We start from the raw sequence: 25,033 nt of genomic DNA, 5'->3' as shown, positions 1-25,033 counted from the left end.
AATTTTTACAACAGTTTTATTTTCAAATGCTTCATTTTAAAAATTCGCAATTTAAAATTGGTCAACTTACATTTTTCGTGCGTTCGAAAGTTATAACGGCTCCATTACTAGCAAAATTAACCTAATACAAAGATTTTTCTTATTTTCCCAATTTTTCCAAATTTTCTGGAAAGAAACAAAAAAAAAGGTTTTTTATCAACAAGTTCAAAATTTACGGAAATTTTACAACACTAATCAAGACTACTATTATTTTCGTTGGTTGCTTGGAGTTTAGCGTCCCTTTTCAGTATTTCGGAATACATTAAATGATAGCCTGGTAATATGTGAAATACGAACCACCTCAGTGTTTTCGAATGTTAAAGCTTTGCATGGGAAATTGAAACAAAAATGCGTGTGCGTAAGTGGTCCACTCAATTCATTACTCCAATGGAGAGTGCCTGAGTGAGATCATTGTTATCATTTTTTCAACATTGAACGATTATTCTCAGTGACTAAGGGAGACGATGATAAGAATAAAGGAAATATTTGAACAAAAATAGTAATAGAGAACGAGAGAACATAGAAAAATCCCTCCCACTTGTGTTTGTCCACCAGATATACAGAGCGATCGAAAAGTCCCCGAACCCAAACTTCAAAAAAAATTTAGCGCTAGTGATTACGAGAAGGTAAATATTTCTGTGTAAACTGATTTGATAGGGCCTTGGCTATACACGACACAAGAGACGGCGCTGGGGAGTGTCGATAGCAGTCCTGGCGAGGAAATGAACTATATGAAGTGCTGTTAGCAAAATAATCACGTTAACAGAGGTACTAAATAGCACACACACAATAACACAGGAGCACAGTAATCAGCTAACAAGTTATTGATCGGAACCAGGCCTCTTCTGTAAAATATACATTATCCCAAACAGCAATATTGTTGCGAGTGAGTCGTTGAAACCACCGACAATACCTCATTCGAGCATCATTGTCACCTGGTCGCAGCTTCTGAACGACTATCACATGATATAATCATAATTTTAACCGTTTTATTGCTTTTTTTCGCAGAGACATATGATACCCCCACTTATTCTGATAACCGCCAAAGTGGTGATTGTTGCATTCGTGCGGCGACGTCTTCCAACACATCATTCGTCAAAACTATAGGGCGCCCACTACGGGGCTTATCATGCACATTGCCATGTTCACGAAATCTAATGATTAATGTATGAATAGTTGACTGACTTACAGAATGCCCGAAAAGATTCGCAATTTTCTCGTTTGCAGCACTCTATGATGCAGTTTTGAAATACACCTCTAATAAAAACGCACGCTCCATCACCGACAAATTCATCCTTGCAATTGGAGTGATTATTTTGCTAACATCACTATGTAGTTTATTTCTTCGTCACGACTGCTAACGCCACTCCCCAGCGCCATGTCTTGTGTCATGTATAGCCAAGACTCTAGCAAATCAATTTACAGAGAAGTATTTAACTTCTCGTTATAACTATACCGCCAATTTTTTTTTTTTTTTTTAAGTTTCAGCTGCGGACTCTTCGATCGCTCTGTATTATTGTTAGTCAGAACTGTCCAAATTCTTTCATTATCTTATATACCTCCGGTATATATGTGTGTTTGTTACGTGTTGTCTGTTATTTAGTGTATAAGATAAAATTTGTGAACGACTTCTTCAGACACGTTCCAAGCCTTTTGCACAGGCATGGTCATCTTATCATCGAACTTCTTAAATTTCATTATTTTGCTGGTCTCTGAATCAACATATACGCCCTCTGTCAATTTAACTTCTGAAAGTGTTTGAAACTTTCAGTAAAGTAATTACAGGAAACGTTCTCCCTTTTTCGATAAGCTTTTACGAACTGTTTCATGACGCCAAAGTTAATATGAAATGGCGGGAGCGGGATTCTACTAGGATCAAGTAAGCTTTCCCCTATTATATATTTGCCTCCAATCTGTAGGAATGTCTAAGGTGGCCAAATTTTCTGGGTGCAGTGATGAGTTCTAAGGCTGCCGTCTCATTCACAGAGGAAGCATGGGTATTTGGTGTAACCTTCCCGTTGTCCTTGAATCATGGAAATAACTTTTAAATAACATTATAGTGTTAATTCAGGTTCATTGAACTTAAATTTTGTGGACATTACAGATACATTTTCCTAATTTTCTTTTAGAAACAGAGTGAGGAACTCGGATTGAGGTATATCTATTGCCATTATGTAGTAACACTGCTTTATTGCTTCTTTTCGAGGATCGATGAACAGTCTGTAGTCCTTAAACGCATATGGTATATTGAACTTCTCCGTCAACATTTCCAGCGATAATGCAACAATATACTAATCTTTGTTCGTCACGAAAGTATGGAATAAAACCTCTTTTTCCTTTTTTATAAATCCTTTATGAGATTTAAATCTCTAAATAAATCATAGTGCTTCTTGCGTTAATCGCTCACGCTCATTGTTTCGTGCACTATCTTCGAACTAGTTATATTTTGATCTTCATCTCAAAACTTAAGTTTTTATGCTCTAATGTTTCTGGACGGGTCGGGATAGTCATTACTGTGGAAAGAAAACAGGTAAATTGCTGAAGGTAGACTTTTTTAAACATTGCTTTTTTTTTTTTTTTTTTTTTTTGACCCGTTGTATGTTGCATGAACACAAATAACAGATATCGTTATGATTTCCAGGTTTTGTTCTCAGTTTATACCCTTTTTGGTAACCACGCGTACATTGAATTAATAGGTATCGAGGGTCATTTTTGAGTTTAGTGTGGAATCGCTAGAAGGCTGTCTAGTTGTTTGTAAAAGGGAAACTACAGTTTATTGCTTTTATTCTTTCTTAATATTTTTCTTTTGTCATAAAGTGTTTACTGAACTGAAACATGCTCGCTTCCACCGTATGTTAACCCTTTAATAGTATCATGTGCAGTAAAATATGTATATCTAGATTACTGGAAAATTTTAGTTTGTTAAGAGACTTGTTCCAAAATGTAATATGAGTATGCCACAGAGAGTATTTTTGAGTCTAAATGCAAGTGAGCTATTTACAAAGGAAAAATTTTTCATTTGTTTTAGTTTTCGTATTTTCAATTTTTACTACAGGTTCCCGAAATATAATGTCGACTACGATGCACATAAACTTACCTTGCCGAAGGAAATATATACTTCATTTAAAAAAATATTTTGTTGCAAAGAGTGTGGTAAAATGTTCAATCTTAAACGTTATGTGAGTCAGCATATGTTAACTCACTCAAATGAAAGACATTATTCTTGCGACGTATGTAACAAAGCGTTCAAAACAAAACCGGATTTGAGAAAACACATTTTAAATCATACAGATATCAAGCATCTCTCTTGTCAGCAGTGTGGCAAAGCGTTTAAAAGGAAGCCACATCTCAAAGCGCATATGTTAACTCATACACATGATGAAGATTACATTTGTCAAGAGTGTGGAAGATGTTTCAGTTACAAAGCAATTCTGAGATCCCACATGTTAAATCATAGTGAGGAGAAGATTTACGACTGTTATGAGTGTGGAAGAAAGTTCAAACGAAAAGATCATTTGAAAATGCACATATTTACTCATACAGGGAGAAAAGATTATTCCTGCGATGATTGTGGAAAAAGTTTCAGTCAAAAATCAACATTGAAATGTCATATTTTAGTGCATACAGATGAAAAATATCATTTTTGTAAGGATTGTGGTAGGGGTTTCAAATTAAGAATGTCTTTGAAAACCCACATGCAAATTCATTCAGGTGAAAAAAATTACTCTTGTCTTGAGTGTGGGAAAAGGTTAAGATATAAAGACAGTGTGAAAAAACACATGCTTGTTCATGCAATTGAGAAATATCATTATTGTCAGTTGTGTGGAAAAGGTTTCAAACATAAGTCATATATGAAAACACACATGTTAGCTCATACAGGTGACACTGATCTCTGTTGTCAAGAGTGTAACAAAAAGTTCAAGCATAAATCAGTTTTAAAAGCCCACATGTTAGTTCATGTCAACGAGAAAAATCAGTCCTGTCTTAGTTGTGGAAAAAAGTTTAAAGCAAAGTCTAATCTGTTAAAACACATGGTAACACATCGCGATGAAAAACATTATTCTTGTCACGATTGTGGCAAAAGATATAAGGTAAAACGTCAGTTGCAAATGCATATTGTATCTCATATATCTGATAAATCTTATACTTGTGGTGAATGCAGCAAACAATTCAAACATTTAGTAACTTTGAAACGGCACATGATAATTCATACAGATGGAAGTCTTTAGAGATATATTCGGTCAAATAAATGATGCAAATGTAAGCACCATTTAGGAGTGCATATTTCGAATCATATAGACAAAAACGCTAACAAGTTTAACAAAATAATCAAACCAAAATATCCTTTGAAGGCACAAAATCAAACACATTAAAAGCATCATTATTTTTATAAAGTGTAGCAAAGTTTTCAAAATAGAATGAGGTTTGAAGAAGTATGTCGTAACTAATACAAAAGAGAGTATCTTTATTGTCAGGTATGTAGAAATCATATGCTAGAAACACACATCAATTGTTTTAAACCTGAGGTGCGGAAGATATTGAAACAAATAATCAACATCCGTAATTCTGAAGAGAAGAATGTAATAAGAAAAACGAGATAAATACCATGAAAACACACATTGTTTATTTAGTAGAAACTGGGTCCATGAAGAAAATTGTTTCGGAAATAGTGCTGGACTGCAGTGGTATGTACTTCTGTTGAATATTAAGACGTTATCCGCTCTACTTATGCAAGAATTGGGAAAGGTAATCCTCTGTCCTTATATATAGATCATGGAGAGCCCATGTTGAAAGTATCAGAGTTCGTCAAACTTTTAAGTAATCAGCTGGAAGGAAGTGCATACCACTCTTTCCTTTTTTTGTCTCACTTTTTCCACATTAAGTAGGCCATGAAAGTTTTGTTAGTTACGCTCTTGTTAACAATGTAAGTGCCAAGAAAACTACTTATTATCCTCGGCAATATTTGAAACGTGTCATTTTTATTTAAAAAAAATAATCTTGTTGTAATATGATTTCTGAATGTGTCAAAATTTACTGCCAGACAAACATGTCTTGGCGTTTGCTAACTCCTCGAAAGCTCTGTTAATTCTGTGTTGTTTTATTACAATATTGGACAAACATTGAAATTTTAGTTACTCACATTTACTTGAATCCTTCCAATATTTTACGTAATGTTTGCATTGTTTAATATTTTTAATTTTCTTATATTGTGTATTCTTTTCACGATGTTGTAGGCTGATGTATAGTTATTGTACGTGTATACTTGTTATTGAATTGTTTTTGTTTGGTGTGTTTTGTTTTTACGCATTGGTTAAGAGTTTAGTTTCTATCACCTTCTCATCATGTATTTGTTACATATAGTATTGTCCATTTCAGTTCCTTTCCTTCTGTCTTTATCATTCTGTATAACCTTGTTATCTTAGTGTCGATTTTTTTTCGGAAAGCATGCAGAAAAATCTTTATAACACAGTAAGAACATATAGTTACATTTTACACCAAATACATGTACGATACTTTCTATCTAGCCATACAAAATAGCACAAGGTTAAGAAATGCTTTCGTAGAATCATAATTGATTTATTATTACATATATAATTGAAAAGCAGTTGAAAGTCGTGTGATAAATAACCCAAGCATCTTCGACCTTGGAAAAGGGACTAACTACATAGTTGCACGAACGAAGGAACTTTATCGTAAACTAGCAGCGTTCACCCCGCTTCGCTGCGGTCACCCCGGAACGCAATAAACTTTGTTACTTAGATAATTTTTACTTTTTCGCTTTCAAATTGCAGTAAATGTTAACATTATAGCGCCTGTCATTTATGTTAACCCGCCGAGTGACACGGTCATGCGGGTTGCATATAAATACGTTTATTTTTATACCTATGATGAACTAACAAAGGATTAGTACGTTATGGACACTTGAATGGTCAATTATCTCAAGACACTGGTAATTAAAAATTAAAGTGATATGATAAAAACCATCTAGGGTCCAAATCCTAATAACCCCCCAAAAATGAAAGAAATTGGTTCAGCCGTATTAGCGTCATGAGCTAACAAAGGATTTGTGCGTTCTCTTTTATATAATAGATTAGCAGTCATTGATATCGAAGCTATTTTATAAGAATTTTCAGTTATTGGGAATATATTAAACATCCTAGTTACATTTACAAGTTTCAAATCATGTACAATTAATTTTTAAGTAATTTTTAATGTATATTTTGAGGTTGATTGACGAAGGATATATTTTCGTAATATTACAAAAATTATCACAGGAAAAAATGATTTTGTAAAGTGAGTCCTCCTAACACCACAAGTTATTATTTTATTAATAGTTTCAATTCCTAGTAAACTAAATAGAGACATAAAATACTTTTATTTTGTTGAAAAAGAAACAGCAAACAATAGCAACTCCAGTCAGCGAAACTAGATTGAACCTATACGCAGTAAAATAATTGCATTAACCAATCGAAATCAGCTCCACAAATTAATGTTAAAAAGCTGAAACGGGTATTTCTAGGAATATAGTAACTTCAAATGCTACCAATAACGAAATCTTGCCTGACTAATCACGGATATGACACATCTAGTGGATTACTAAGTTTCGTGAACTAGGGACACCCAAGAAATATCAAACTATGTGCTTATGTCAATAATTTGAACATAGGTGTTCTCTGATTTATATCAGAAACAGAGCTTAATTTATCGTAACAGATTGTAAAATTGTCGCCAGTTAGGTATTTTGAAAAATTAGTTGTCATGTGCTTCTTACTGACCACTCAACATTCACGTATCTTACAACTTGGCATGAAAAGTAGTAGTTTAAAAATTTTAGGAAAGATAAATTCTTGTAGGAAAGTGCTAGCGACAGCGAGCGTGAACGTGATCACCCCTATTTTCCGTTGTATTTTTCACGCATGTTTTTTTTCTACATAACAGATTCAATTATTTAACAATATTCATGACTTTCTTTTACCTTTTCCTAATTTTTTACATTTGGCTGACTCCATTCCATACATGGTCAGTTTTCTTTTTCTCTGTCCTTCTGTAATGCAGATCTAGAGTTATTTATTTGATCTCTTGTTATGTGCTTTAAATTTTATTGTCCCTTTCCTATTCTTCCACGAATTACCTTTTAGCACACGTTTTCAACTATTACCCGATACATTTGAGGCATTTCATCATTCAGGGTCTCATGTGCGCTTTCCCAGGTACTGTAAAGAGAGAATTATATAGTTCACTTTAAAATATGCGTAAAATATTCCTGATTTTGTGGTGTAGAAGACAGCAATGTTGTTCTAAATGTCCCACTAGAGATGCCATAGTTTTCGATACAACAAATAGCAAGTTCAAAGTACAAGAACAGCGTGTGATCCGTTTTCTTCTGTTGTGTGATGCGACATTTATCAACAATTCAGTGAGGAATGTGGTGAAGATATGATCGATGTAATATATGCGTTCGTGGTGAGTTAATTTATACAGTGTCGAAAATCTGATGATAGTGAATCCAAGCGGCATCGACCATGGAAAAGGCTGACAAACTACATGATTAAACGAGTGGGTAAAGGATCATAATAAAGCGAGTGTATTTTCCGGAAAAGGACGAATTCGATCTTAAGTCTCCTAATTATTTGGCATATGCAAAAGCAAAGGAAATTCCCGTATTTTTGAAATCATAGCACAATCAGTAGCCCCACTAAATATGCTAGTATAACTTGCGAATTTAACGAAAGAACTCAATCTGAAATATAATAATCAATAGATTTCGTTAAGCTGAGCAAAATCGTATGGATGTTTATATTTCCTCATCCGTAGTTTCGCAGAATATCGATAATATTAAGTTACCATTTTGTGAATCTACTAATGTGTGCTACAGGATATTCAGGTTACCTACTAAGATGAAATTGATACTTAAATATATACTAATAAAACTTTTCATTATGAACGAGCAAGGTGATTGTAAACATTTGTTCATTATGTACATTAGGGTGAAGCGAAAAACATTTCGACTATCGAATTCTAATAGGGATCAAACGTTGCGTAAGCCTGCTAATCAATGAAATAATAAGAAAAATCACACTCTGGAACTTCAGTTCGCGCAAACGGCCAGAAATTTTCAAAAAACCTCAAAAAACATCAACATTTACCTTCACGCAAGAAATTACGGATTCCTTTTTTTTTTCATTTCTATAACGTCCAAGTATTTTGTTTTGTGTGAAATCATGTTTGTTACTTTTTGTTAGTGTGAGTGATTTTACACATTTTATTTTCATAATAATTTTGCAGATCTTTGCCCATTTCTCAACGTTTTTTTTTCTTGAATTCAACCAGAAGTCACCAGGACGAGGTGGCTTCGATTCGAGTTCTACCCACACCTTATGCAACCATTCTATCAATTAGGAGGTGCCAAATTATGTTGATTTATTCAAGGACGTCTTAAATTCAGCTTTTTGTATAAAATTTTGGCATTGAGTCTTCAGAGCAAAGTTACTCTCATCTAGCCATCTTATAACATTTATTTCGTTATATATTATTCTTCCAAGTCCACTGTTTTATAACACTAATCGCGACAACACAATTTGAGATTTAATTATTTCATTTATTTAATATTCTATCTTTAAAAACATGTAAATTAGATTAATAATTTATATATTACACTTGCTTTTACAGATCATTCAATTCCAATAATTAAACTCTGTATTTATACAGAATATATTTCTTCATCTTCTAACTACATTAATGAAATGGCGCTTATATACGGGCACTTGTAGCCAACGGGCACTACTTATCGTTACATAGATGGCTCCCGAAAGAGTGGGAGTTGTATAAAATGTATTTCAAATATTTCGAAATACAATTTTTACAAAAAAAAATCCTGGACTGTGATTTAAAAATTTGACTGAACGTCGTTTATCAATCTACAAACAAGTTTAAAATTACATATGAACCATCATAAATAAAATTCTAAGACATAACAAACCATATGAACATGAATTAAAGGACATTACTACTGTTGGATATTAGTGTAAATAATGGTTTAATCTAAATCCAGATCTACTTTATTTAATATATCTTCCGGGATAACCTTTAAATTTGGGAATAAAATAAGGATATTTCATACATGAAAATTTAGTAATTTTGTCAACAGTTTCATAAAAGGAGAACTCTTGATTGTGTATTAGGTTTATACTTGTATCATTATCTATTATATTATTTCCTGTGAATCCAGAGTTACTGTTTTCTAGATTACCTTCTACGGAAATATCCGTATCTATAATATTACCATCATCAATAAGCTGAACTGAACCTCTAAGGTTCTCTGTTTCTGGAATTAAGTCCAGAATAACATTATCTGTTATCGTATGAATTGAAAATTTTCCATTCAGGAAATTTAAAATTGCTTTTAATTGTGCAATTAAGTGTAAACCTAATAATAAAATTTTGTTTAATTCAGAAACTACTAATATAGGGATATTAATATTCAAAGTTTGCAACGTTATAATTATTTCTGTTTTTCCTTTGATTTTTTTTTTTTTTTTTTTTTTTTTTTGTTTACCAGTATACCTATCAAGAAACAAATTATCAACCTTTTATAGGTAGAATTAGAAATATCCTTCGTTAATTCTAGGCAAAATGAATATGACAACAATGAAACAGAAGTTCCAGTATCAATTAACCCTAATAGCACAAAATCTTCCCTAGGATGTGCCATGGCCCTCCCGCCCGGGAAAACGGGACTATCCCGGGACGCTCCCATAGGACTCCTGCGACATCCATGGGACTGACACGGGAGATCCAGATGTCCGCGTTTGTCCCGGGAAACGGGACGACCCGTGGGACTCCAGCGGGAGTCATGCAGGAAGAATCCCGTAGGAAACTAGAGGATATTCTCAGGCAAAACCACGTACGCAAATGGGATAATCCCGGGACGATCCCGTGGGACTCCTGAGACATCCGTGAAATCCTGATGAAAATCCTACGGGACTTCAAACGGAAGCTCATGGGTAACCGTGTAGCATTGCACCAGAAATGACGATGTGAATCTATTGACTGTTTTCAGGCTCTGGTTTCAGATTTGCAAACACAATGTACAGTGCAAATCAAACGGAATATCTGTCATTTCACACGTAGCTACTTGAGAGGCGCCTTTGAAAAGCCAGAGCCTAAATAACCAATAGCTTCACTCTGTAATTACCGATAGAGCTATCGTGCAATACCACAAGGTGGCCTGTACATGAACTTCCGCTTCAAAGTCCCAGTGAGTCCCGTCAGGTACATATTTACAGGCTATAGGTAAACATTTCAAACGCAAATGTTTGACTCGTTGACTTGCACTCTCTATTACCGCAGTAACGTTTCCAATGATATTAGCTATGGTTAGGTAAATTTAAATTTCGTGAGAAAATATATCAATTGGTGCCTTTGGACAATCTCCTTTTTGGCGGGATAAACTGCAAAATGTAGCCAGTGGATGCTACAGGATTGAAACTTGACGCCACATTGTATCATCATCAAATCCTTCAGACGTCTTCCTTGTGATAAAGTGATCTGTACAATTCAACATAGTCATATATGGGACTATGCGAAATGATAAGAGCGAAGATGTAGCTATTTACAATATATAAGTTATCTGCATATAGTATTTTTCCACATTACTTGTAATAATAACTAACTTAGTGTTGTTCAGCTGTAAATTTCTCCTCAAGGGATAGAAAGAAAATAAGAATGGAACATGATTCAACTAGAAAAAAGAACTGCCTTTTCTGAAACATGAACCTAATTAATCATTAATAACCGAAGGTCACGTTTGGATCGTAGTTCTCTAGCATCTGTGTAGCAAAGAAAGATGTGCTTAATAAAACAAATGAGTTACACACGTACAATCTTTTATTCAAAAGCTATCATACATGTAGGGATTTTTTCAAAATAACCCTTTCAAAATATACATCTAGGGTTTTATAATGTGAGCATTTGCATGTTCATCCCGGCTTCAGTCACATCGCACTTTATGTGTGTTCATTTGCCTGTCAACATCGCGCTTTGTTCATCCCCTTTCCCTACAAAAGGTAAAGGAAGAAAATTTCTGTTAAAAGACGAAGTGAGTGCAAATATACATAAAAAATTAGCCACAGAAAAATCTAATAATTAAGTTAAATACGTATGGATGTATGGAAAGTAGTAGGGAGATGACACTTGTTGGAATTACTCGCTTTATTATTATGATCCAGTCATAAGACAATGAGACCTGTTTTGCTTGAATTGAAAATTTTTTCGCTAGAAATATGTAAGTACATGTGATGCTGCGAATCAGTCGCGCTTCTGAAAAGAAGTGAATATAATACTAAGTATTAATTATAAACCAACAACGAACTTTAAAAAGCATTGAAAGCACACCAAGTTTGGATTTAGTTCGCATAGCGATGAATATATAAAGTTAGCCTTTAAATCAGTAATCAAGCCAAAAGGCAAAGACAAGCAACATAGCTGTCCAGGGCAATCGAGGCAGACACACATTCCAGTTCGAGCTTTGAATAATGACGTTTGTCTCTTTTATTCATTGTTGAACATTACTATCCCTTGACGTAAGTAAAAAATTGTTTCAATGAAAGAAAAAAAACCTCAATCCATTGAATTCATTTACTTTCTTTTGTATCAGATGTCACGTAAAAAGTGAAAAATGGAACATACGAAGCCAAATTACTAACATTACTTTGTTACAAACCTTGAGATAGAAGTTAGAAAGGAGCAACAAAGTAATAAACAAAATACAATATTGATACAAGTATTTGCAATGGGATGACCAAAAATTACCCGAACCGTACAAAAAAGAACTAGATTTCCGCTGGACACACACACACACAAAATGAAGATAATGTGAATTAACTGAGGTGTAGAACAGGGTGTCTACTGGTACTTGAAATACTGGTAATCTACTGGTATTTGCTTTCCTTACTGGAAATATTGGAATGTACTGGAAATTATTGTCTAATACTGGAGAAATGTAAAGATTTCCTTTGAGACCCTTCAAGATGGCAGTCCCATTATCTGGGTGTAGGTGATGATAAAATTAATTGGTCAAACATTGAAAAAACTTGGTAATTCGAGAAAGAAAATCAATAGTGTTTCCTTTTTTTCTGTTTTAACCCACTATTTCCCACCCATTCTTTCCATCAGAATATTGAAGAACTAGCTTTATCAACACATTTTACAGCTTCTTGAATATCATAGTATGACTTTCTTTTTTTTAATCTAGGGTGGTGTTCTGAAAATTTGTAAGTCAAGAAGTCAACTCCAGTAAACACCCTGTAGAATCCCGAAGGACGATCGCCCCCAAGCAGTCTTTTGGCATGTTTATAGTTTATGTGAAAGTATACCGTGTGGGATTTCTTGGGACATGGCAAAACAACATTAAAAACGAAGACTGCCTGACCTGTATGAAGAGAAAAATACAGAACTATAATAATTACAATAGCCATCTACACTGGCGCACGTTAAAAGTCATAAAACGTATTTAGTAGACACATACCACTTCGTAAATGGGTTTCCATGCCTATCGCGGGTGCGTTACACATGCAAAGAGAGTGTATTATTAATTTTACAACGACTTTTCTGAACTATTAAGTAGGGTCGCACAATGGTGTCTTTGGTGCGACATCAACAATACATTATAATACAGAATAATTTTCTGTATTATAATTGATTGCTTTAAGCTTCCGTTCACCACGTCGACTAAGCAAGATCAAGCAATTTACAAACCTAAAAATGTCAATATGTTACTTACGTTTCTCTCTTTTCATTCTTTCCGTTGCGTGACGAAGCCAGCTTTGAACTGGTCTTTTGATCTCAGCATCTGTAGCAAATTTGCTGGGCGCGTGTTGCTTCACTGTCTCTGGAAATATAATCTTTCTGTATGAGAAAAACTGGCAAATTTCTGCAATAGATATGTGTTATAACAAGAAGGAATATGAAATATTCGACATGCATTTCAATAGGTGAAATGAGGTGCCAAAAGTTATGGGATACAAAGATAATAGGTCTATCGTGTTATGCCTTCTCGAGCATGGCGAGTGCAGCAACTTGGAATGGCATGGACTCGACAAGTCGGTGGAAATCCTTCATAAAGTCTTGGTTGTTGGCTATTATGGCGTGATTGTTGCAAGTAAAACGTGTGCACAAATGGTTCGTACGATGATATCGTACATGTTTCTATTAAATTTATGTCTAGCAGTATAGTTGGCCGATTCATTGTTTAGAATGCTCTGCAAACCAATCGCGAATAATTTTGGCTTGCTGATATTGTCTAGGTCAATCGGACTCGAGGATCCAAGAATGCCATATAAACACGCAATACACAATTACAGGCCACAAGCTTGTAACTGCCTTGTTGATAACTTGAGTCTACGGCGTCTAGAGTCTCTGCCACATACGCACTCTACCATCAGTTCGTATCAACTTGGATCATGATCAGTATGGCTATCCGGCATATTGGCAGTTATCGAGAGCAACACACACATTGATAGTTTTCGTCGTAGAAGCAACATCACGGTCAATGACCTTTTATAGAAGTTCAAGTAACAGAAGTCGAGTGCTATGTGCATTTATATTTGTTTTCCGCAACACATGAAGTGGTTCTATACCGCTATTCCATAACTTGTAGGACTTTAGTGTATTTCAAAAACAACATCCTAATTTTATTTAAAATCACGAAGCATTTCAGACACGTGGTAGCTTGTAATTCTACCTTATAATTAAGTTTAGAGGTTTTTCAGAACATGAGAAATATTTGTGTACTATACCATGATTAAAAATAATCTCCTGGATAACGCAAACTGCTCAACATTATAAAAAAATCTACCCTCCATTCTTCTTTCTCAAAAATAAATTTTAAAATAGAATGAAACAACAGTTCACGATCATTAAATTTTAAGAAAAGTCAATTATGATATTAAACAAGTAGTGAGTATCAAGAAACTAAGAGAATAAGTTTATGAAAGCTGGTATAAAATACTAAATTCACAATCCTCAATTTAATTTCTCGAAACATATCGACATTTATTTTCTCATACAAATTCTTTGGAAAAACTGAGCTCTGTGAACAAATTACTTCGGAGAATTGTCTTACAATACTAACCTCTGGATAATTTTTGTGGTGGATGGTCGAATCGAGTGGAAACACATACAAATTCTAGTTAATCGTCTTAAATAATAACATAAGAAAATATATAATAAATCATAATATATTACCTGTAAGAACATGACAGAGTGCAAGGGCTGAGAATGATGTCTTCGTCTTTCCGCCTGTCCAACTTACTTCCGCTGCTAACATGTTGGTTAGAATTCGCTTCATTATATTCGTAACAATACTGTCAATATTAGTACCCCCTATCTTACGGAGCTCTGTAATCTGAAATATAAAATTTAACATTAAATTACGCACCAAATTTATCAGAGTGCAAATATAAAATTCTATTGATTGCAAACTTGATAATTTCAGGAATTATCAGGTCTTGGCACTTTAAATGTTATGAACTTCATGAAAATTTTTTTTAGAGGTATTGTTTGTAATTATTTTTGAAAAAAGTATTTAAATTACAATAGCGATATTAACACATTAAAGTATACTTCGTTCTTATCGAAGTTGGTTGTTTTCAATGTTTCAGTTAAAAATATTTCTCGGACATTAAGAAACACCAAAAAATACTCAATATATTTTACACCTAGCGAGAACATATACCATTATATTCACGATACATACTAAGCTTTATCGCACAACAAAAAATTTTCGAAGACTGGGCTTCGGCTAAATGTTTGTCTCCGACGGTGTGGACAAGAAAGAAAGAAAAAAAGAAATTAAATCAAGATAAAAAAGAAAGAAATAAAGCAAATTTTTTAGTCACTCAACGTGTATCTGACACATTCAAGCCGGTTGTCTGGTTCTGTAGATTTATTAGTTTCATTTGGTGTCTCTTGTGGTTTGTTTTTTGAAAAATGTTGATTGATTTTTCTGTTGTACGTATGGTAAATGCCTCTGTTATTGATTTTTTTCCGTATGTAGATTTTTTTTAAAGAACATATTGGCTGAGCACATATGTAACCATGATCAACGTTTTTAAAAAATGTTCTAGTAAAAATGTTCTAGAAGGGTCTTAGCCCTTTGTAGTCTCCTGTGGCAACGGGCCTGCTACAGCTTAAACATACACATATCGTTAATAAAACTGAATTAGAAACATATTTGAGGCTGGCTACTCTTTTGGGATTTCAAAACTCCCTTACTCCAAGTTTTCTCACAACATTTTACACTAAGTTACTCAAATGGGTACTTTCGAATTTTGAAAATAAATAACACGCTTCAGCTATACTATAGTGGATAAGAAGAGCTAAGTAAGGAATTGTAGAAGCATAAGAATATTTTAAATGTTACAGAAGGTATAAATTTGTATCTCTATTTGGCAACTTTCAGTCTGAAGCTTAGCACAATTTACATTACCATTAGTGCACCACAAAAATACAGTAGTCTACCTCTGTATGCACGTTTATATTACAAGAAACCTAAACTAAAAGGAAAACGTACATTTCAAGATGATGATCAACAACAAGAACTGAAAAACTGATTGTTACTACTCTAATTTAAATTTAAAATTTCACAGCATGGGACCTAAAACTGCAAGCAAATTACGCCACAAACGTTCCTTATACATATAAAACTGATCACCAGCATAACAAAAAATGAGTAGTAAAAAACTGCACAATTGTAAGTTAAAATACTTCGATTTGACAAATGTACATGACTCACACATGTCCTGTTACCTATAATTTATATGCATAACATAGGAGAACCGAACTACCGCTCTTCTTTTAATCACGTAATAGTTTACTTCTTTTAGTGCTCAGCCAACAGAAATGGGGATACTATCTGTCTCACCCATAGGAACAGTATGGGTTCCTTTACAATAAGACATACAGAAACAAAGTGGTCTGGCACTGATTCTTCTGTTTTCAGTTAAGCTCAAATTTCCCGTTTTTTAAAAAAGGAATCCCTGACTTTTCCAGAATCTTCAAATTCACTGGCTTTTCGCGGTAGGTGGCAACCCTATATTTGTCGTTTGTAAGAAAACATACATTTTCTTCTCATAACTAAATATATTCAACAAATACGGAGCTAAACATACCAAACGTCTCCTAAATGCTGGATCATTTCTAATCCTCCTCTCACACTCATAGAGGTCGTCCAGCGTTTGAAGAGGGAAATTCTCTAGCGGTGATCTTCCGTTATATTCCTCTACTGGTGGGTTATCATTGATCTTGAACGCTCCAATAGTGTCTAACTTTTCTTCTAATCGATGTATAGCCTGCTGTACATGTTGCACTGAATATTTCAAACTTGCTAAGTGTGCAAGCACCTGCTTTTGGAATTCTGTTGAGAATGAAGAGAAAAGAAAATGAATAATTATAATGGTAACATTACCTTACTTACATCACTGGAAACTGTACAAATGTTTATATATATATATATATATATATATATATATATATATATATATATATATAATTTATTCTGTTAGCTATAGATTAAAACTTTTCAGGCCGCAGATAAAAGTCCATCGAGGAAGACACCACAATCTTGTGCATTAAACGTCATAACGTGTACAAATGTAAGCGTTCAGTGAAACTTATTTTCTTAATTTGAACAATGGACTTCTGATAATTAATACGAATGCATATCGATTTTCATTACATTGACGATGAGCTGTAGTTAAAAAACAAAATTTAATGATTCACAATATTGCCGAGAAATCTTCGCCCGAAAATGCAAATGTATCTTCCCCAATTGAATTGAAATGAAACGAAATCTGCAGTTTAACGTCCCATGATTACGCAAGCGAAGGCCAAAGGAGACGGATGAAATAGCAAGTGAATGATGAAAGAAATGATGGAATGAGAAAGTGGGAGGAAAGGGAAAACTCAGAGAAAACCCACAGACACGATGTGGTTCACCACATACTCACTTAGCCTGGCATCGAACCAGGGACTCCTAGAACCAGGGGTGAGCGCATATTTCGCAATTATCGTGAGAGGTTGCAAGAACGGGCAACGACAAATGTACGCGGGAATAACAAACAATACCGCCTCTCGCACAGCATGGAAACTTCAATCATTACCCTAGTTCCATCATGCAATGACAAGGAATTGCGTTTAGGTATGCATTTAGCTATTACACGCATCACCTACTTTATGTTTACTCATTCTCTAAGATAGGAAACGATACGTTTCATGTCAGAAAATTCATCCTCTTGGCGAAGGTAGCATCGGTGTACTCTGCCGATCGTATCTTTACACACAAATAGTAACATGTGCTTTCATGCAGAGGAACTGTCACGAGACTGGAGAAGTTGGTATCTTTTCCCTATGCATTCATAATCATGATTTTTAATCTGGAAAGTATTTAGTTTAACAGTTGTCTGAATCTTTTGCTGTATGTAGTTTCATCGATATAACTTCAAGAAATAGAACAACAGTTAATGTTCGAATGCAAAATTGTGAAATATACAAAAAGAGGACTAAACGGAAAGTAAAACCAACTCGCTACCAACAGCGATGTAATGTCGTAGGACTGAACATTTTGTGGCAACATAAATATATTTGTGTTCTCGGGAGAGGGCTATAATGTTTTACTCATTGTGTGATGATGCTCATGGATGTGCGACAGGTCTGAAGCGGTATTATCTCGACCCGAAGGTTCCCGGTTCGAATCCTGACTTGGCCCTGGTGTGATTTCAAACATGTCCAGTGTCTCGTGATGTGTTTTGTCTTTACAAAAGAAAGTATATTCTGTAAAAAGTTGTGAACATCTGAAATAATTTTATTTTAAAAGTTGATAACACATTGGAATGGCAACCCAAATGGCCTTGGTTTGATTCCCAATCCAAGTCACAAACTTTTACTCTGTAAAATTACCGTAATGAACCCTCACATACAGAGGCTTTGGAGCAAAAAAAGTCAGAAGTTGACTTCATTTCAGCATTGTATTGATTAGCGAAACGTTTCAAAATTTCCCCAGAAGGCTGTTCGTCTTTTATTATATAAACAAACTTATAAAATAAAAGTATGACGGCACTATTATTATTTATCCAACAGTCAACCTAGTTTATATATATATATATATCGCACAATTATGTATGTAATTGAGCACAAGGATTTATTTACTTTAGCTAATACGATTCACTTATACAATACTAGGCAGAATTGTAATATGTATATTATCCAACAGAACTATGCAAATTTTAGCAAAACTGTGTATATGAATTGTATAAAATTATATAACAAATTACCAACAAATATAAGGACATTAACGAAAAACGGATATTCAGAAATACTCTGTTAGAATTATTGTTAGGAAAAAGCTATTACTCTGTGGAAACTTATCTTACTGATAACATATAGAGAATGTAAATCATATCTGACAACTGTAATGCTTAATTGAGGATTGTCCTCATTTGTAAGCTATGAACAGGCAAATAAATATGAATATGAATATTGTTTGTATAAAAAACTATAAAAATCCAAAATTCTTACTTTATTTTTTTCTAACCTTTACACTGTAAATATAGCATTTGGCTACGTTACTCCCCATACATTTTTACCAGTTTTCTACCTAAAAGTGCTAAGTAAGAGTGGTGGGAATGTTGGACGTAAAATAAAGTGAAAACACAAAGAAGAGTTAGCAAGTTCTGGTTGACAACCTTCATAATTAAACTTGAAATTTGGTTGTTGTACGTTGAACATGATAAAATAGACATAATCGCAACCTGATAATAATTACACAACAGCGAGATTTCAAATTTAAAATTTGGAAGTGAGGCAGTAAGTATTTTAACTATTATCCATCAGAACTTGGCGACGATTTCACTTTTTATATGCTCTTTGTCTGTTCGACGGGATAAATGTTGAAATTATTTAAGTATGTAGTTTTCCTTTCGTTGTCTCAACAACTCTACAATTTGGTCAAATTTCAGTTTTCTAGTACAATCAGAAGATCTCAAAAACTTTGATGATTTCTGAGTCAATCAGAGAGGACTTTTCACGTTTTGAGGTACGTGTATTTGGAAAAATATAAGTTCCACAGAGATGGAAACTGATAGTTTTTAAAGCCTAAGATCTTCAAATGTGAATATGAGGTTTTGGAGCATTTTTGATCAGAAGTTACATGAGGTACAAAAGGGCTCGAATTGTTTTCAGTAAAGTTTGACTGGCAGTGCTCACAGCAAAAGTACGAACAATACTTTATGTTACGAGCATTAAAAGAAAAGTAATACGAACCTGAATTTCCTGTATATTGATTGCTTATAGAGCCATTGTCTTCGTTCTGCTGGCGTTTCTCATCATACGCCGTTAGCGATAGCGGTGGCAGATCTTTAAGCAATATTTGAAATTTGCCTCTTGAATGTGGCATGGGATCATCATCATCCGAAGAAGAAGGCATTCTCCTTGCTCGTAACCACCGCTTCTTCTTCCTCTCTACGTCGTCTTCACAGGTGTCTATTTCCGTCTCATATTCTGCACGTCTCAACTTTTCGATGCCCTTGTCGTACGTATCTATCAATGAAATAAATATGGAGCAAAACAATTACAACCATGCAAATTACGGAGTTTCAGAACCGATATATATATATATATATATATATATATATATATTACAGTACTTGTTAAGTATATTCTTCTTTAATTAATTATTTCATCAGTACACTTTTGTCTTTCAATTCTATCTATTTTGCAGTAAAATATCTAGAATAATTTCAGTATCCATCCATTCCTATTACCAACTTATTGCAAAGAAATACTTCTTTCTTCTTATATGTCAATAAATACCTCAGTCCTCTTAAAGTCACAGCTTGTCATATTTGAAGCTATAAAAATGCCGCGCAACACCATTCCTTTTTTCCTACGTAAAAAAAATATTGTATATGTAGCGTAGGAAGTATAGCACTTTCTGAAACCTGAAGTGCTATATATCCGGACCGTCCTCAGGTTATTAAGGTAAACTATATGATAAAAGAACACATAACAGAATGTTCTTAGATAAAATCCAGAAGTTGGAGTGATGCCTGTTGTGTGTCTTATTGTTATTGGCCATGATGTGATATCAATGTATTCAAGTAATAAACTATATATTGTTCACTATAATTAAAGAGAGAGTGTTTGAGGTATTAAGGTTAAATGTTACATTGAATGTTCCACAATGAAAAGAGATCTGCGGGAATCGGTTTGTTGATTGATATGTTAAATTTAAGAACAGTCATGAGCTCTTCTTCCGTGCATCTATATGAATTGGTATAAACAAAAAGGTTCTAAGTCAAACGGAAAACTCTCTGACTTAGGACCTTTTTGTTTACACCAATTAATATGTAATCAAGAGGAATAACGTTATAATTTTCCTGACAGCTTTCGGTAAACGACAGCTATAGAGATGCAGGCATTATTTACATATTTATTGGAAAAGAGTGTAAACCAGTTTATACCAGAAATATAAACTTAATAATACATATTCATAAACTAAACACAAAATACTTACATGCTGCAGATAACAATTTGATTACAGGATACACGTGCCACTCTCGATCTGGCTCTTCCCTATTTCGAACAGCTTTGTTGTATCTCAGGTTATTGGTGAGTTTCGGCCAATAACATTTTTCTCCTCCATCAAGCAACCAACATGTTGGAACAAGTTGAACCCCATCTTCGAATTCAACGATACAGTATTTTGCGTCCGCAGGTATATCCATATCGATGACGTTACGAAAACTCGATACCTCTGAAACAAATCACACTAATACACAGTTCCACATAGTAAACACAAACAATTAAAAAAAGGTTACGTCTGATTCAACACTGTATGACTTATATGAACGTCACTTTGTGACTTAATGTTCAACATATAAATTACGATGCTATTTGGTAGAATGAATCAAAGGGAAAATTATAAATGACTCTGAATACGGAAAAATAAAATACTTTCTACGTATGTCTTGCACTTTCCACACTTTCACTTCAGAAAGTTCTTTCACTCGCAGTATAACCAACATAGATGATTGTGATAAAAAAATTCAATTCTTCTGTTGAATTCTCGCCCTATTACCACCATACATCTAAGTACGGAAGAATACGCAAAATTACTTATTAGCAATATTTGACCCCCAGTCAAGCCACAACAGTTATCTGGCTGCATATTCCTTAACTCAAACTTAGATTGTACACAATAACGCTCATATTGTGGCTCTGTGCATCCCATAATTAACGGTCCACAATGATGCTATTTCTCAAAAGCGGATGCTTTGCACATCTGCTGGTTTCTTTCCCTTACAATACTTTCCATTTCCTTGTATCGTCTATGTATTTGCTGCAGGGGTTTATCTGCTTTTCTCACCCATTTTTTTAATACCTGCATATAATTTTCGAAGTGAAACGCACTGTACATTTGTAGAGAACCCAAATGCAGAACGTCGTCAGTAATATGCACCAAACCATGAACGTTATGAGACATGTACTCCTGTCCATAAAGAGAAGCAAATTTGTCTACAAAGTACACTAATAGCTGCTTAGCGTATTTAACGTAAGGAACACAAAGCTGTTCGCTTACCAACAACGTAGTTGCAACATGTAACACAAGGAAATGTAAATATATCTCTTTACTGATTTCTGATGCAAAACAACTGGGCCAGTATACAACAAAAACTGGCGGTACTCTGTAGCTTTCCACATTTTGATATACTTTAGAGATCTAGGACGTCTAGTGAACTCTTTTGGAGTGTACGTTCTGTAATTCTCTAGTTCAGTGGAAATTTTGTCCACTTGTGAATGAGGCAAACGTATTTTTAGAGGCCCAAGTAACCACAAATACAATATTTTTCTGACGACTCCCAAGCATATCAGATGCATAAAATCTAACGGGATCTGAGTTACCAGTCCTAAGCCAGGTATATCATTCAAAACTGTTCGAGCTAGATGATATTCATCATCAGTCTGAAGTGCAAATTCAGAATCAGTTCTCTTAGCTGCATCACTATTGTTGAAACATACCCTCCCGTGTATGTATTCTCCTTCAACTTTACATTTGGTGCAGTTGTTATAACCTGTATGATCTTTAACACATATAAACGATTTTGCTGGCGCGTCGCACACTATAGCTTTAATTTTTACACGGACGTGTTTTCCATTCACGATTATGCCATTAGTAACAATATCGATGCTTTCATTCACAAATTTTTGCATGAACTCTTGCTATCTGCCGGCTTAGCCATTCCATGATAAAGACCTACTAAACTAACTTCTGAAAATGGTTGTATAGAGCACAAAATCGGCCATAAGCAACTCGTTGATGATTGTGATAACGGTACTCCATCAATCCCAACAAGCACTTGGATTCCAGTAACCCCATGAAACTTATCGTTAGGTAAGAGGGAGGAAATGGCCTCGCTAAATCCCAAATGTATGTAGTGCCCAGGTGACAACAATCACAGTAGAATCTCGAGGTGTTTGCAATAGTGTTCTGGGATCTTTTGAAAGGGACTGACAACATTCTTCCCTTAAAATTCCAAGTAAATCTGCTAATGCAGAATGAGTTATATTTTTCTGCATGGCCCAATGTGCAAGTTTGTCCCCCAGAGAAATGTGTTTTAGTATTAAACTTACGTTCTCATAATCGCTTTCCGAAGAATCGTCGATTAGCACGTTATCACCACTATATTGTCCATTACTAGCAATTCGAACAACGTCCTCCTCTGACACACTATCTTCAACACGAACGTCTACATTTAAGCATTGATCTGATATTTTATGTCCTTGAACTTCTTCTGAAGACAATCCACTTCCCGATATGCTTTCATCATATGTTAGCCTCTGTGAAGAATATAGGGGTTCCTCCACATCTAAAGTATTACCTCGAACATTTGCTGACACGTAACCAGTGATCGGGGACGTTCCATTGTTTGATTCAATATTAACTTCCTTATCTGATGATACAGTCTTCTCCATTTCATTTCACCATTTCACTTATTATTATCATCATCAGTCTCCTTTAGCCTAGGGCATAACCCTAGGACGTAAAACTTCAAAACGAAGATGAAAATTAGTATGCAAAATATCAGCTTATGAAAAATCACACAGGCACGATTAAAGCGGGAGCTTTTCGATGTAAAATATATATATACCGCTCAGCTCTGTACTGAAAGTGGGCAATCCCGATTCACAGAATACTATCCGTATTAGAATAAAGTGAAGTGGGCGAAGCCCAAATTCTGTTTTTCCCTAGTAAAAAATCAGATTGTAATTATGCTAATGTACTGATTGCAGCAAACCGAACAAGGTGCTTTTTACGAAAACTTGTATTTTAAGCGCATGACTTATCTTTATTACGTCATTTTTATCGATGTCTACTTTCGGAACAGCCTTTTATGTTGTGAAAGGGCTCATCAACCTCCTGTTGCATAAGGATGTTAAGGCTACACAAACTTAGTTATATGTAACCTAAATAAATAAAGAAATAAATTTGAACAAAAAGTAACAGTGTGAAAACAATATGGTTTAATCAAATTCTTTTCTTTCGACAAAACATGGTTTCTGCCAACCCTGGCAATAACAAGGATTTATGAACAGTAAGCACAATACGTTGTAGCTTTCCATTACTTTTACATCCAACACCGCCTTTCATCACTCACTGGCGGGTGTAGGACAAAAGCTCACTAAAGCTGTCTAAGCTGACTAAACATATAAATAAAAGAAACACATGACTGGGATAGTCATCCATATTTTTCGATTATATTTGCGAATTATCACTTTTACGTAAATCACACCGTGCAGATTAAAAATAAGGTAACCTGTTCCATCCAATATTACCCTTCACAGATATTGTTTTTCTCTTTTCCTCCTCTTTTCAGAATACAACCCTCGCTCAGCTTTTACAATTTGAGTTACTGCAATACTTTTATCTTTTCTTGTATTACAAATCGTTGTCATAAAATAATCTAAACTACTCGCTTTTTCACAAACCTTTGCACTCTTCAAAAACAAACCGCGTAACTCAATTTGTATCACTCCGCGCACGACTATTCAGCGATTGGTGCAGGAGAAAATGCTTCGTCTGTTTCCCGCAATATTTCTGCTTCTGCACGTGCATGTAATCCTTCACTGGTAACCTTCCTGCCTGCATGGCCATCATCAAATATACCGCGCGCTCTGCGTATTTGTCAGTGGGTGTAGCTGTTTTCCTGTTAAATTTAAATTTTTGTGTAAGATGTCAATCCACATATAGAGATGTGCTTTTAATTCAAACTAAAATGATCCTAGTGTGATTTAAAAATACAATAATTGCTACTTAGGTGGAATTTCTTGGGGACTATTTTCTTATGGAAGAATAATGGTCATTTGGCTCATTGCAAGTGTTGCTCACTTCTGATTATATTTCGTTTTTGTGTGTGTGTGTGTGTGTGTGAAGAATCGTAGTCAGACTGTTTAGTCAGTTTCAGAGAACTGGGATGCAAATGTTCATTATGTTACCCAAAAGAAAAACTGAGCCCTTGTACTAAATTTCTATTTAATATATTAAATGCATTATACTTCAGATAATTGGAGAGCCTTTCATTGGATATAAAAAGTTGTAGGCCTATTATTTTAAAGATAAGTAAGAAATAAAGATAAAAGCAATTTCACCGATTCGAAGTAGCGTAACGTCTGATGTTAATTCTGTATGTTATAATCAGGGGTAAAAGTGGATCTGAAAATGTAGGGGTACGGTAGCAAGCGGCATGACGTCACGCCGTCCCCCCGCGTATCCTTGCCCATTTTAATTTCTTAGGAACTGGGGGACGTCGTACATATTTTTCCGAGGTCGGGGATGGCGTTCTCCCGCGTTCCCCCACTTTTACCCCTGGTTATAATTCCCATATCGATTAAAAGAAACGATCGGGTTTAACTCTTAACATACCAAGCGGGGTCCTCTAGG

At 34.7% G+C, this 25,033-nt stretch overlaps 3 protein-coding genes across 5 annotated transcripts in view; 1 reads left to right on the top strand and 2 right to left on the bottom strand.

The window, feature by feature from the left end:
* The window catches only part of LOC145662289 (uncharacterized), a 179,330-nt gene extending 168,524 nt beyond the window's left edge, over positions 1-10,806 (top strand). For 2 of the 3 annotated variants that reach the window (XM_081727712.1, XM_081727702.1), the window contains exon 3: positions 3,095-10,806. In XM_081727712.1, coding sequence (XP_081583838.1) covers positions 3,095-4,268 — 1,174 coding nt within the window. In that variant the 3' untranslated portion in view covers positions 4,269-10,806. The remainder of the gene's footprint in view (positions 1-3,094) is intronic. The other variant, XM_081727805.1, reaches the window with a different exon arrangement.
* Positions 10,807-10,908: 102 nt separating this feature from the next.
* On the bottom strand, positions 10,909-21,121 carry LOC145662334 (uncharacterized). Its single transcript, XM_081727829.1, has 5 exons — positions 20,609-21,121; positions 19,357-19,632; positions 16,209-16,453; positions 12,821-14,443; positions 10,909-11,096 (listed from the first exon to the last, which is right to left on the bottom strand). The coding sequence occupies exons 1-4, from the start codon at positions 20,817-20,819 to the stop codon at positions 14,270-14,272; spliced, it is 906 nt and encodes a 301-aa protein (XP_081583955.1). The 5' UTR covers positions 20,820-21,121; the 3' UTR covers positions 10,909-11,096; positions 12,821-14,269.
* Positions 21,122-21,199: 78 nt separating this feature from the next.
* LOC145680675 (uncharacterized) lies at positions 21,200-22,305 on the bottom strand. The gene is given in 2 exon segments (XM_081751521.1): positions 21,200-21,738; positions 21,741-22,305. Coding segments are annotated over 2 exon segments (957 nt in total). The 3' UTR covers positions 21,200-21,346.
* Positions 22,306-25,033: the final 2,728 nt, after the last annotated feature.

The sequence above is a fragment of the Thermobia domestica genome, chromosome 1 (assembly GCF_964235325.1).
Source record: "Thermobia domestica chromosome 1, izTheDome1.hap1.1, whole genome shotgun sequence".
NCBI lineage: Eukaryota > Metazoa > Arthropoda > Insecta > Zygentoma > Lepismatidae > Thermobia > Thermobia domestica.
This window is presented reverse-complemented; position numbering and strand designations above follow the sequence as displayed.

What these genes read in the sequence shown, in the direction of transcription:
- LOC145662334 (XM_081727829.1), bottom strand. Translation starts at nt 20,819, where the DNA reads ATGGATATACCTGCGGACGCAAAATACTGTATCGTTGAATTCGAAGAT. An exon ending in CAAATTGTTATCTGCAGCAT is followed by an intron (nt 19,633 to 20,608) that starts GTAAGTATTTTG and finishes TTTCATTGATAG; the next exon opens with ATACGTACGACAAGGGCATC. An exon ending in CAGCATTTAGGAGACGTTTG is followed by an intron (nt 14,444 to 16,208) that starts GTATGTTTAGCT and finishes TTTATATTTCAG; the next exon opens with ATTACAGAGCTCCGTAAGAT.